The 12,789-nt window shown below is 55.7% G+C and overlaps 1 protein-coding gene across 6 annotated transcripts in view; it reads left to right on the top strand.

Annotated features, from left to right (window-relative positions):
* The window catches only part of SLC6A6 (solute carrier family 6 member 6), a 79,509-nt gene that overhangs the window by 53,755 nt on the left and 12,965 nt on the right, over window positions 1-12,789 (top strand). For all 6 annotated transcript variants that reach the window (XM_021068503.1, XM_021068505.1, XM_021068504.1 and 3 more), the window contains 4 exons: window positions 5,431-5,565; window positions 6,626-6,729; window positions 6,858-6,982; window positions 10,507-10,619. In XM_021068503.1, the coding sequence (XP_020924162.1) occupies window positions 5,431-5,565; window positions 6,626-6,729; window positions 6,858-6,982; window positions 10,507-10,619 (477 nt within the window). The remainder of the gene's footprint in view (window positions 1-5,430; window positions 5,566-6,625; window positions 6,730-6,857; window positions 6,983-10,506; window positions 10,620-12,789) is intronic.

Genomic DNA, 12,789 nt, shown 5'->3' with positions numbered 1-12,789 from the left:
GGGATTTTGATGGAGCAGAACTTAGAATTAAGGGCCATATTTTCCCAATAGAGTCCCTTCAGCAAAGTCATGGGTCTGAACAGATCCCAGGAGGTCCTCAGGCACCTGCTGGATAGGATGTGGGTCCCGGGTTGCAGAGGCAGATTCAGCCCCCTACCCTGTCTGCCTGTTTCTTGGAGCAGAGCATCTGCAACCCTAAAACCCATGCAGAAAGTAAGCTGCCCAAGCTTCAGAAGTCTGAGCAGCACACACACCTCCCCACCACCACCCCCGCTAACATCACCTACCCAGCCAGGCAGGAAGAGGGGATGAGGGTTATTCCCGTGCTCCTTGGAGCTCAAGTCCACCAGTATTGTCCCGTTTCCTCCTCCATCTTGCGTGCAAGCCATTTTATCACCACCTCTCTTTAAACCTTGAGGGAACTGAGCTGGGAGAGGTTAAGGGACTTGTCCCAGGTCACGTCTCCCTGTTTCCTCATCCAGAAAATGGGCGGGGGTTAAAGCGAGTTGTGTAAGCGCCTAGTACAGTGCTTGGCACACAGGCTGGGTGGTGAGCACCAAGCCCTGCTTCACTCTGCCTCTTTCCTCACGGAGAGGCCAGCCTGTCAGGGAGTTCTGTGACCTGGTCCCAGCAGCACTGCGGGATGCCCACTTATGCTGCTGCCTGCCAGGTGCTGATGTAGGGGTGGGGTCCAGGGGGCACAGAACAGACAGATCCCTACTGTTCAGGAGCTGATAGATTTGTTGGTTGTAACAAGGGGAAGGGGTAAACTCTGTAGGAGTCAGATGGTGACACCAGCTCTGGGAGGTTCATGTGGGAAGGAAAACCGGAGTGTCAGGTGCAATTTAAACTAGGTGGCCAGCCAAGGATCACCGAGAAGGTGACTTCGAGGCAAAGAGTGAAGGAAGTGAAGGGTGAACTGTGTGGTCTGGAGAGAGATCAGCCAATGCAGAGACCCCAGCTATGTCTGACCAGACCCTTGGGGACCCCCCAGTCTGATGGATGAGGCTGATGTCCGCCGGCAACAGTGAGCAAGCTTGAGACAAGTGCAGGGGGTGGGAGAACATAGTCAAAGTGAAAAGGAGAGGGTGCCAGGCTGCACCTTTGGCGGGGTGAAGACGTGACTGCCTAGAGATCCCTCTGCCTGCCCCCAGAGACAGGCCCCAGGCCCCCAGGGGTGGGTGTGGTTCCCAGAACAATAGCAGAGCCAGGGCCAGCCTGGAGAAGCCAAGACAAACACACTGAGGCTGGGGGGACTTCCTCAAGCCACAGCCTGCCCGCCCCCCACCCACCCTGACTTCCAGCCCTGGCCAAAGACCAGGTTCATGGCTGCTGTGGGGGGCTGGGCCCACGGTCAGCAGGATGGGCCTCATCCTGGCCACAGCCTTGCTCTAGTGGCTGACCTTGGTCCTGTAAGGGGTGAAAGGAGGGAGCACCCAGACCTGGGGGGCTCAGATTCCCAGTTCAGGTCACTTTGCCTCTCTGGGTCTCAGTTCCTTCTTTTGTAATAGCCTTCTGAGGGTCTAAAACTCGGCCCAGAATATGCTGTGGCTTAATTCATTCAACAAATCATGATAAAGGCAGCAAACACTGTGGCACATGTGTGTCAGACACTGTTCTCATTATTAATTCATTTAATCTCCTCATGTCTGAGGTATGTATGGCTACTACTACCATTTTACAGATGGGGAAATGGAGGTTCAGAGAGGTTAATTAACTTGCCCAAGGTCACACAGCTTGTTAGTGGCCAAGCTGAGATTTGATCCCGGGCAGCCCAGCTCTCAACCTCAGTGCCCTGCATCCTCCTTCCACCTCCTCCCCATCTCCTGCTCTCCGCCGTCAGCCTGTGCGGGGCTGATGCTGCCTGTCCCTGCTCTGCTGGGTGTGAGGCCCAGTCCTTTACATGGGCAGTGTAGCCCTATGGATGCCAGGGGGATGGGATCCCACCTGGCCTCTCTATCACCAGCTTCCAGGGCAGCACCTCGGTGCCATACTTAGAAACCAGCAGGGGCAGCCGGCAGGGCCAGACCTGGTTTGGGATCTCAGCTCTACCCCACAGCTCTCATGACAAGGTGCCAGTCCCTTCCCACCTCTGCGCCATGATTTCACCTTGTATGAAATGAGTCAGCGATGCCCCACCCACACACACAGGGTGCTGCGAGGACTCTGGGGACCCACCCAAGTACAGGGCACAGACCCACGGCCCTGAGTCTCTGGGATGTGGGACCTGTGCTGCCCAGGCCTTCCCCACAGAGGAAGCTCAGGAGACCAGCCCCATCTTTCTCCTGCCTGGCCGGCCACCCTCTCCCCACCAACCCTAGGGAATGAGGAAGCCGTGTCTTTGCAAGTTTCCAGGGCAATTGAGCCACAGGGCTTTTGGGTCGAGGGCTCAGAGGAACCACAGAGGTTTGCCAGCAAGAGTGGAAAAATACCATGTCCTGTGGCAAAGCCTGCTGGGCCCCTGCCAGAGGCCCACTGGCGGCGGCTGGCACCAGCCGCTTTCCCGCGAGGATCCCGGGGGAGTCATAGAGAAGCTGAGAGAATGGCTCTCAGGGACTTATCCTCAGTGGAAAATTGTGCAAAACAAGGGTGTCTTTCCAAAGAAGCAGCTGAGTGGTGTGACCCGGTGGGCTGTCCTGTTGTGTGTTTGGGGAAGAACAGATGTCTACACACACACACACACACACACACACACTCACACTCACACTCACACACACGCCTGAAGCCAGCCAGCCTGGACCAAATCCCACCTCTGCCACCTACTGCCCCTAGGACCCCAGGCAGCTGATGTCACCTTGCTGGGCCTTAGTTTCCTCATCTAGACAGGCAGCTGGTAACAGTCCTACCTTGAGCCAAGAGGATGAGTTAACATGCATAAAGCTGTTAGCATAGCGCCTGGCTGCATAAGTGCTTGTGAAACAAATTAAATACGTGGAAACTAGGGAAGCCACCCCCACCCCGGAGGTGTCCTGTCCCTGACACAAAGCTCTCTGGCCACAGCCGATCACCCAGCGTGGGGGCCCGCCAGCTTTGAAGTGGCCGCCCTTGCTCAGCCTGCTGTCAGCAGCCATTGTCTTCCCAGGCGGGGCCTGTCCGCAGGAAGGGAGGAACGGCCTGCAGACTGGTCCTCTTTCTTCTTTCTCCCCATCTATGGCTTCCTGACCCACCCTCACCCTCCACATCTGCCCCGGAGAAGACAGGAAGGGCGGCTGGGGAAACTGAGGCCCAGGGGAGAGGCGGGAAGAGGGCCGCTGCTAGTGTGAGCAGGGGGCTGAGGCCATGCCATCCCGCTGGGAGAGTGCAGAGGTGGCTACAAACCCCCGTCTGGGTGGTCCCAGTTGCCCCTCAGCGATTCCACCCCTCTCGCCCGAGTGGCAAGACTAGGGGGAACCTTAGAGCCCATCTGGCCCAAGCCCTCCCAGGTGGGGAAATGAAGCCCAGAAAGGGCAGTAACTTGCCCAAGGTCTCACTGCAAGCCTGTTGCTGAGCCTGAATTCCAGCCCAAGCCCTGGAGGCCTCTGGGGGGCCGGCTTCCCTGTGGTCTTTGGGAGGATTGAACAAACTGCCAGACGTTGAAGGGCTTTTTACTGCTGTGCTCTTGCTACTAGAGGAGGCTCTGGGGATGTCCCCACTCTACCACTTAAGTGCTGTGTGACCTACGGGCAAATGACGGGCTCTCTGAGCCTTGGTTTCCTCACCTTTAAGGAGATAGTAATGAAACCTATTCCAAGGGTGTATATGAAAGTTCCTGCACTTGGAGTAGCATCGGGCACATAGTAAGTGCTCAGTAAGTGCTGGCTGGTGATATGAACCGAGGGCAGCTGAGCCTGGTGGGTCCTGAGATCTTCCTTCTGGCCCTTTTCCAGAGCCCCATTCTGGCTGTTTCTATTCAAAGGGAGCTCAGCAGTCGAGACCTGTGTTCCATCCAGGCTCCTCTGACAGCTGGGCGAGGTTTAGGGCTCTGTCACCCTCCTTTGGTGCCAGATACCTGCCTGGGCCCCAGAAGTGCCCCCTGCAGAGTCCTGACACTGCCCTCTCAACACCACGGGCACTTTCATCCTGCTCACTGGGCCTCAGTTTCCTCACCTGTAAAACAGGCACATTGACTTTGTAGTGATTCCTTCCCAGCCCCCAAGACCCTCAGAAGGAGTTGGGAGATCTGTGCGCCAGTCTTAGCATCTCTGCTGGTCACCATGTCCTGCCCACCTGCCTTGGCGCCTAGCGAGGTGCTGATCTCTGCCTGCTCTGGAGCAGAGGCCCTGTGCACAGTGGTGGTCCCAGCAAGGCCAGGAGCCCTGCCCAGCCACAGTTCCTCCTCCAGCAGCAAGATGACCAGCATACAGATTTGGGGGCGTGGCCAGCGTGAAGTGGGCCGGCACCCAGGGGAGCCGTTGTTTAGCCAGAGCCCTGCTGGAAACATAAGGATTTCCCTGTCCTTTGAGCCAGGCCCCTTCGAGCTCCTCCCAGGTATAAACCCTGCCTGGAAACTTATGTTGAAGAAAGAGACGGGAAGATCCATCCATGAACTGAGGCCACAGGATGTCCGAGGCCTTTGGAGACAGGAGGAGGAGAGAAAGTGGGGCTGGCCCTTGGGGATGGAGAGGCCCAGCCCAGGTCATTTCTGAGCTCCTCCTTGCATTGACCTAGGCCTGCCTGGGACATGACCCAGGGAGGCGGAGGTATTCCCCATCCCACCCCCAACCCCATCAAGGCTTTAGAGGCCTCATTTCCTCTCCTGAAGTTCGTGTGCTTCCTGCACAACCATGTTGCCAACAACAGGCCCCGTTTCTTGAGCACCTACGTGCAGGCGCTGTTTTGATGGTGTTATGAGCATCATTCCATTGAATCCTCACCATACCCCTTAATGAGGGCCTTCTGTTATTCTTATCTCCATTTTACACATGAGGCAACAGGCCCAGAGAGGTTAAACATCGTGCCTAAGATCACACAGCACATGAGGGGACAGAGTGGGAATTTAAAACCCACACTTAACTGATTCTGAACCATGCATCACACTAGCAGCTGTAGTGTTAGCCGACCTGTACTGTGTGCTATAGGCCAATGACTGGGCTATGCCTTTTGCACACACACTTGAGGTTTATGTTGTGCATTTTCTTCTTCACTCACTGGAATATTAGTTCTGTGAGGGCAGGGAAATTTGTCCTCTGTCTTGTCCACCACTGTATTTTCTAAATGTTTATAGGATTTTTTTTTCACAGAATCTCAGTGAATCTATGAGGGGTAGGTCCTGGAATCATACCCAAGTTCCAGGTGAGGTACCTTAGGCCCAGAGTGGGTAAGCAATAGACCCAAGGTCACCTAGCAAGTGAAACATCAAGCTCAGCTCCAGAACCCTTGTTTTGGAGCGGATGCTCAAATTTAAAAGCAGCAGGTGCCACAGGCCCCCCTGAACCCTCTTGTCCCTCTCAGGTTGTCTACTTCACGGCTACTTTCCCATTCGCCATGCTCCTGGTGCTGCTGGTCCGTGGGCTGACACTGCCGGGCGCAGGCGCGGGCATCAAGTTCTATCTGTACCCTGACATCAGCCGCCTGGAGGACCCACAGGTACTGCGGGGCATCCTGGCCTCCCTCCTGCCCAGGGCCGGGAACGGGGAGAGTAAGCTGGAGCGGGTTCTAAAGTTCTCGGCATGTAGATCTAGTCAGGCCATCAGCCCCTGATACTTTTCCACTGGGCTGTGGCAGATTGTTCGCAGCACTCATGGACCATTCCGGCGGTGTGTATCATTTTGTGTTGAGGGCTTCTGAGGCTGGCCAATTATAGAGGCCCCTTTAGGTGCTGCACCAGGTAAAGGAGAGAAGTCTCCTCTGCCCACAGTGGCCTTGAGGGCTGTGTCTCAGGGTGGGAGAGGTGGCCTGGCAGCTGCTGAGGATGGGACTCAGAGGTGGTGACCTCTCGGAGGGTTGGGGGGGGGGCAGATTCATCCACCTCCAGGCACTTAGCCACACGTCCGCAGAGGGTGGAGACAGGTTGGGAGGTTTCCTTTGTCCCCAGGGTCCTCAGCCCTGTGGTGGCCCCCAGGGGCTCTTGCTGCATCCCATCTCTCCCCTCTATCCTCTTGCCCCAGGAAGGGGGAGGAGGGAAGGGCTTGACCATCACAGGACCTTCAGGGGCTGCTTGATGAAGCTTCTGGAGAACAGCTTTGCCTACATAATCCACTCAGGAATTTCCTTCCTAACTCGGGGTCCCCAGACAATAGTAATTACAGTCATGCTGGCAGCCTTGACTTAAAGTCTCACCCTGGGTCTTGCACTGGGCTGAATCTTAACTCTTGGAACTTGCAAAATAGCACCATAGGGCCCTGCAGTGGAGCTCCTTTTACAGATGTGAAAAATGAGGCTCCAGGCATCATACCTACTTGCCCATGATTGTCCCATCGTTGGAATCCAGATCCCTGTGCCTCAGAAGCCCAGCCTCTTAACCCTAATGCTGAGTGACCAGGGGCTTCTTAGACTCCAGGGTTCCTTGCTGCTCGGATTCTAGCACAGGAACTCCAATTGCATCAAGAATCTGCACACTTTGAGGCGCAGTCCTCAGGGCCAGCACCGCTGCCTCCAGGCACCCAGCTCTAACACCTCTCTCTCTCTTTGCCACCTCTGGCCCTAGGTTTGGATCGATGCTGGGACCCAAATATTCTTCTCTTACGCCATCTGCCTGGGGGCCATGACCTCGCTGGGGAGCTACAACAAGTACAAGTACAACTCATACAGGCAAGTGTCGCGCCAGCGGGCCTTGTGGACCTTAGAATGATGATGATGTTTAAAGAAAAAAGAGAAGTAGGGAGCGTGGCTTCCTTGTGTTGTGAATTAACTTGCTCCCTGACATATGTGTAACATAGGGACTGTATGCTGCTGGGATGCCTGAACAGTGGTACCAGTTTTGTGTCTGGCTTCGCAATTTTTTCCATCCTGGGCTTCATGGCACAAGAGCAAGGGGTGGACATTGCTGATGTGGCTGAGTCAGGTATGGTGGTATCGGTGGCAGTGGTGGTGGGCACTGCCACCTAGTGTGTAAGCCAAGTACTGCAGGCATGAAGCCAGACCCCCAGGGGACTTGGGGGGGATGAGCCTGGTTTCCGAAATGAACCCCCACCACCACCAAGACATCCCCCAAGTATCGAAGAGTTCAAAAGCTGAATTTTAAATACCTCCATTGCAATTTGGCCCAAGTGGCAGCCAAACATGGGGGTTGGTTAAGCTGGGGAATTTTTAGCTGCTCTCATGTGGTCGTTCCCCCCTCCCCCATCCTTCCCCAGCAAGCTCCTGGTTTCAGCAACAGAAACCACTTTCCTAACTCAGGCCCAAGTCAGCCACCAATCGGCATTCCATCACCACCTTCTCAGCTTTGGTTTCTGTATTTTGCACTTTGCTTCCAGCGCGCCCCCTCTAAGCAAACCCATTCATTCATTCCACCCATGTGTGTTCATTTGCCAAGTCTCTGCCCTGTGTCAGGCACCACCGTAGGTCCCTGGTGGGGAGAGACATGGGTGTGTCAGATAGCCTCTGGGACGGTGACAGGTCCAGGTTGGGGGTAGGTGGTGGGATGCCATCATTCTCCTAGGGTGTGGGCTCCACTGTGGGCTGCTCTCCACAAGATACCTGCAGGTGGAGAGAGTCAGAATCACAGAGTCTTAGGCTGGGATCCTGGGGTTCCAGCAAGATAGTTATGGAGCTGAGAATTATGAGGTCTTCAGCTGCTAGGACTCTAGAGCCTCAGAAGCACAGGTGCCCCGGTTCTAAGACATGCCTGTGGGTGCTCCCAGGGCTGCACCCGCAGCTCCAAAGCTGCAGGGGCTCCCATGTGGAAGGGGGAATCCTAGGTGCCCCAGACCCTTCCAGCCTCTCTGCCCTCCCGCCTCTTGCTCAGGTCACTTGAGGATAGTCATTGCCAGCCTGACCTCCTGACTTCTCATGACCTCTCAGGGGCCCTCTGGAGGCAATGAAGGCCCTGGGCTGAGGTTCTTCCCAGGCCCAGAGGAGAGCCTGAGGCTCCAAATCCAGGATCACAGCAGGGTCAGGCACATCTGTGGCCCCCACATGGCACCACCCTTGCCCTTGTCAGAAACAAGGGCCAGGGTCCTGGTTCCCCAGCCAGGGACTCTAGTCTTGGGGGGTTAGGTATGCCTCAGAATCAGGCATTCCGATGTCGGCTCTGCGGACAAGGCCACCAGCTTGAGGGCAAGGTCTTTGCTTGGGATGGTTAGGGACTGAGCTGGAATCTTCTGGACAGGATACCCAGCATGTGCTGGGAAGGCCCCTCTACCCTGAGAATGTCTCCCCTCCAGCCTCCCACCCCACCCTGGATACAAGCAACAACTTCTGGACCTCCCCATGTAAGACGACCTGGCTTCCTCTGACTTTGCAGAGCCCCAGCAGCTTCCCCCTCCCTTGGCAAGGATGCTGGCTGCCCTGCCCCATCCTCCGGCCCCAGTGCCACAGGAGGGGCTTGGCAAGTCCACACAGCCTCCCCCGCCCCCGGGCCCAGATCCGAACCTTCAGATGCAGCTTTCCTTCCCTGAGTGCTCCCAAAGGTGGGCCAGAGACTGAGGATGCAGGAAGTAGTTCCAGAAGTGAAACAGCCACGCCCCTGGCAGTGTGATGAGGGGGAGACAGGGACACCTCCTTTGCAGATGGCTTTTCTCAGTGAGGGCTGGCAGACCAATCTGATGGATGGGACTCACCAGGAGCACGGAGGGAATTTGGCAGTGGGAGATAACCTATCGATACATGAAAGAGATCTTTCGCTGTGGACAGCTAGACACTCATGTATGAATGCATCGTCAAGCTAAACTAAACTAAGTTGTTGATTATTCCTGTCCACTTCAAAGACCTTGTCACTTATTCCCCACGGTGATGTCTGAACAGCCAGCCGACACATCAAGGGTGATTATTTCGCTAATAAGCTTTTAACAAGCACCATATGGAGTGACGTGCATTGGAACAAGATAATTATTTAGCCGAGTGGAGTGCAAATGAAGCATAGCGCGGGGCTGGGGCGTCTCTGCAGTCCGAGGGACTCCAGCCGCTGTGGTGTCTCCCAGAGTCTTTCTCTAGCGCCCACCCGTGTGCTTGCAGAGAAGGGCGCTCAAACCTTCCCCCAGAGGCTGGCATAAGAAAGGCAAAACTGAAATACAGAAACGGAACCTTCAGGCCCAGGGCGGGGGTGGGGTGGGAGCCCCATTTTACATCTGTCTCGCTGCGGCTGGATCAATTCCTCACCAGTGCTGCCTACCAGTCTGACCAGGGGGCCCCAGCTGGGTGGAGATGCGGTTCCTGCTCCAGCTAGGGCCTTGTGGTTGGGACGAATACCCTTCCACCACTTCTAGGGGGTTTCCACCATCGCCGCCTCCGAAGACACAGTCATGGTCACGGACACGTCGGGGGGACTCCAGACATAAAGAGACTGGCTCTCGCCGCCACACGTGTCATTAATGCTGTGCGATGTGGTTTCTGGCTTCAGTTTATTTCAGGTTTTTTTTTTTCCCATTCTTAGACCATGCGTTCGGTTTCTGATACCTATTTTGAATAGCCTACCCTCCAACCGTTTTTGTTTCACATTTCTTGACCTTTTTTTTTTTTTTTTTTTTTTTTTGTGGATTTTACTTTCTTTTTTTCAGCCCAGGCTCTATAGGCCTCCTTTTTTTATGGCTCCCAACCATCTCGTGGACCCACAGGTCTCGGTTACACTCAGTCCTTGCCCCCGCGTCTATTTCCAGGCTGTTTCCAGCCAGAGGTACCTGCAGAGCTGGTGGGGCTCCCACCTCCAGTTCCTTGAGGGCCCTTCCTGGAGACCAGACCACTTTCCTAGGGAGGCAGGGTCAGCACCCGAGAATCTGAGCAGAAGCCTTTTGGGGCTCATTTATGGGAACCTGCCCCTTGCTTCTTGCGCCCTGCCAGCGTGCGTGGTGATGCTAGGAGGTGGTGGGTCGAGGACTGGGCTGCAGGCCGGGGCTCCCAGCCTGGGGTCTTGCCCCGCCCTTGCCACCCTCTGGCTTTGGGCCTTGGCTGTGTTGTTGGTCCAGTGGGTGCACAGATGCACCTAGAAGACATGCGGCCCCACAAGGCATGGTTCTACTGTATTCTTTTTCTTGCCACTCATGCAGTGTTTTAGCAGAAAGCTTTTCTTTGCAAATGGGGTGTCAGTAGTCAGATGACCAAATACTCCCCATTTTTTCTTCCTTCCAGCAAACGTTGGTATGGTTCTCTGGTTTGGGAGACCCCCCTTTTCCAAGCTGGTGGACTGAGTCCCAGGCTCAGCGCCATTTCCCATCCCAATAACCACTCAGAATCTGGTGTGAGAGGAGGCCACTTGTGCTGCTGCGTAGGAGACAGATGCTAAAACGGGGCCCCACCTGTGCCCCATGTGTCCCAGTCCAGAGTGAGACAGACCCTGCATTTGGGGCTTGGACTGAGTGTCTGGTGTGGCTTGAGGCTCAGGCTGCTCAGACGCTGACGTTCCCACCCCCTCCCCATCTTCTCTCCCGGCAGGTCCTGGCCTGGCCTTCATCGCCTACCCGAAAGCTGTGACCATGATGCCGCTGCCCACGTTTTGGTCCATCCTGTTTTTTATTATGCTTCTCTTGCTTGGACTGGATAGCCAGGTACGTACAGAGTGAGGGGAGGCCCCCCAGATGGTTCTGCCCCCCAGGAACCTGGATCTGGAAAAGCTCCCTTTTTGCTGGGAGTGGGACAGTCACAGCCCTTCACACCCTCACGTCAGACCTGCCACCGATTTGGCCAAAAAGTGTTCCTGCAGGACCCTGGGAGGGGAGGTGACCCAGGGCACCTGGAAGACCTTGTCTGTCCCAACACTCAAGGCTTTGTCCTCAGCAAGGGGAGGTGGACAGCCACAGGGGGCAGGCCAAAGGGAGCCATGGGTGGGACTGGAAGGGCACCGGGAACAGAAGTGGCATGGGTCTGGGGCATGGAGCTCTCAGAAGGCCCAGGAGTGACACAGCACATAGGCTGTTTGGGAATGGGCTCATACCTCTGTCTAGGGTTCAAGGTGGTCATTGGCCGGGCCGTCACTGAGAGTCCAAAGGGGGCCAGAAAAGCCTGAACCCTGCACCATGCCCTCTGCTTCCTGGAGCATGTGGGTAGGCGAGCTTGCCTCCCACAGTGAAACCGAGGTTCTCTGGTGCCTCGTAAACACTCAGCCGTGGGAGCCTCACTCAAACTCATGCTGCTCTCTGGGCATCCCAGCTTTCTGCCTTTCCCCACCGCCCAGCAGGGCTCTTAACTGCCTCCCCAGCCCTGGGTGTGTCCGTGAGAGCCCCCTAGGGGCTGCTTTTGGCTTTGAAGAAACACATTTCCCATCTCCCACACTGCTCTTTGTCTCTGAACATGTCCCCCCCCCCATGCCTTCTCAGCCTCAGTTTCCTCATCTGGTAAATGGGTATGATTGTATTTACGTTGCCTTGTGTGCAGTGCCAGGCACAGTGCCTGGCATGGAGGAGTCAGCGGTGCTTGGGGAATGTGACAGTGAGCCCGTGGGACACCCTTCCCTGCAGATACGTGGATTTTCACTGAGGCCTTCTTGAAATGATGGTTTAGGACACAGGGGTAGCTCTGGGAGTGAGAGTTAAGGTTGCAGGGCAGCCATTCGTGGGCCCAGGGTCACCAAGGGGCCACCATCTGAGGTCTGTCACTGAAAGGCAGCTTCTTGTGCAGGCAGGGGCTCAGGCTGCCTCATAGCGGGGACCTTGTGAGAGGCGGGGGCCTATACCCCTTCAGGAGAGGGCATTGCCCACCGCCAGTTCAAAAATGTGTCTCCAGGATTCACAACCAGGTCTGAGAAGGTCAGGCAGCAGAGAGGAGACGGTCAATTAGCAAGGTCAAGAGCAGAGTGAAGGATTTGGCAAAAAGAGGACCCGGATTAGCAGAGAAGACAGAAGGAAAACATTTGGGAGACTGAAAACAAAATCCTCGTGTGGGTGTTGATGGGCTTGAGCTGTGTAAACAGCAAGAGGCTTCCATCAATCATTCCTAGTTAATGAGCTTGGCCTTCTGAGGCCCCAAGCAAAAGGCTTTTTATAACTTCTTCCAGAGCTCCAAGGGAAAGCAAAAAACAAAAACAGAAAGAGGTTAATCAGTGACAAAGTGTGGCATCTCTTTGGGCCCACATGGGCCTCTTGGGCTGTGAAACTGCTTCCGAGTGAGCGGAGGTGGTTATTCATTAGACTTCTCCCTGGGAGGCCAGGGGGCCCTGGTGGAGGGTGTGCGGCTGAGCCAGGCTCACCATGGTCCTCACATGGGGGGCCTCAGTGCTTTCAGAGCCAGCCTTGCAGGGAGCTGGCACTCTCCCGAACCACCATCAGCCTGTTGGCATGCCGGGAAGGGGCAGGGCAGGATTGGAATCCGGGAAGTTGGGGCCTGGGCGTAGTTGGGGACCCTGCTCTGCATCTTTCTGCTCCGTGAACTCAGGCACATGGCAGGGAGGGTTTTGCAGATGCCATTGACCGCGTCCACAGCACTGGCGGTGACAGGGTCAGGGCAGCTGTGCTCCAGGCCAAGCCTTGTGTCATGGGTGACAAACACATGCCATGCAGAGTTGACCATCACCACCATTTCTAGGGGCCCCATTGAGCCCATTAAGTCCTCTCACAGTCTTACATCACTGTCACCATCATCCTTCCCCAGAACATTCTCATCCGCCCAAACTGAAACTCATTAAACACAAGCCCCTCCCTTTTCCTTCCCTACCCACCAACCCCACCCTGGCTTTTTGGTTCATCAGCTCCTGCATCCACACACTGTCTCGATGCCTGCATA

This window comes from Sus scrofa, chromosome 13, assembly GCF_000003025.6.
Source record: "Sus scrofa isolate TJ Tabasco breed Duroc chromosome 13, Sscrofa11.1, whole genome shotgun sequence".
Classification (NCBI taxonomy): Eukaryota; Metazoa; Chordata; class Mammalia; order Artiodactyla; family Suidae; genus Sus; species Sus scrofa.
The sequence above is the reverse complement of the archived record's forward strand: the minus strand, read 5'-3'. Positions and strand labels throughout refer to the sequence as shown.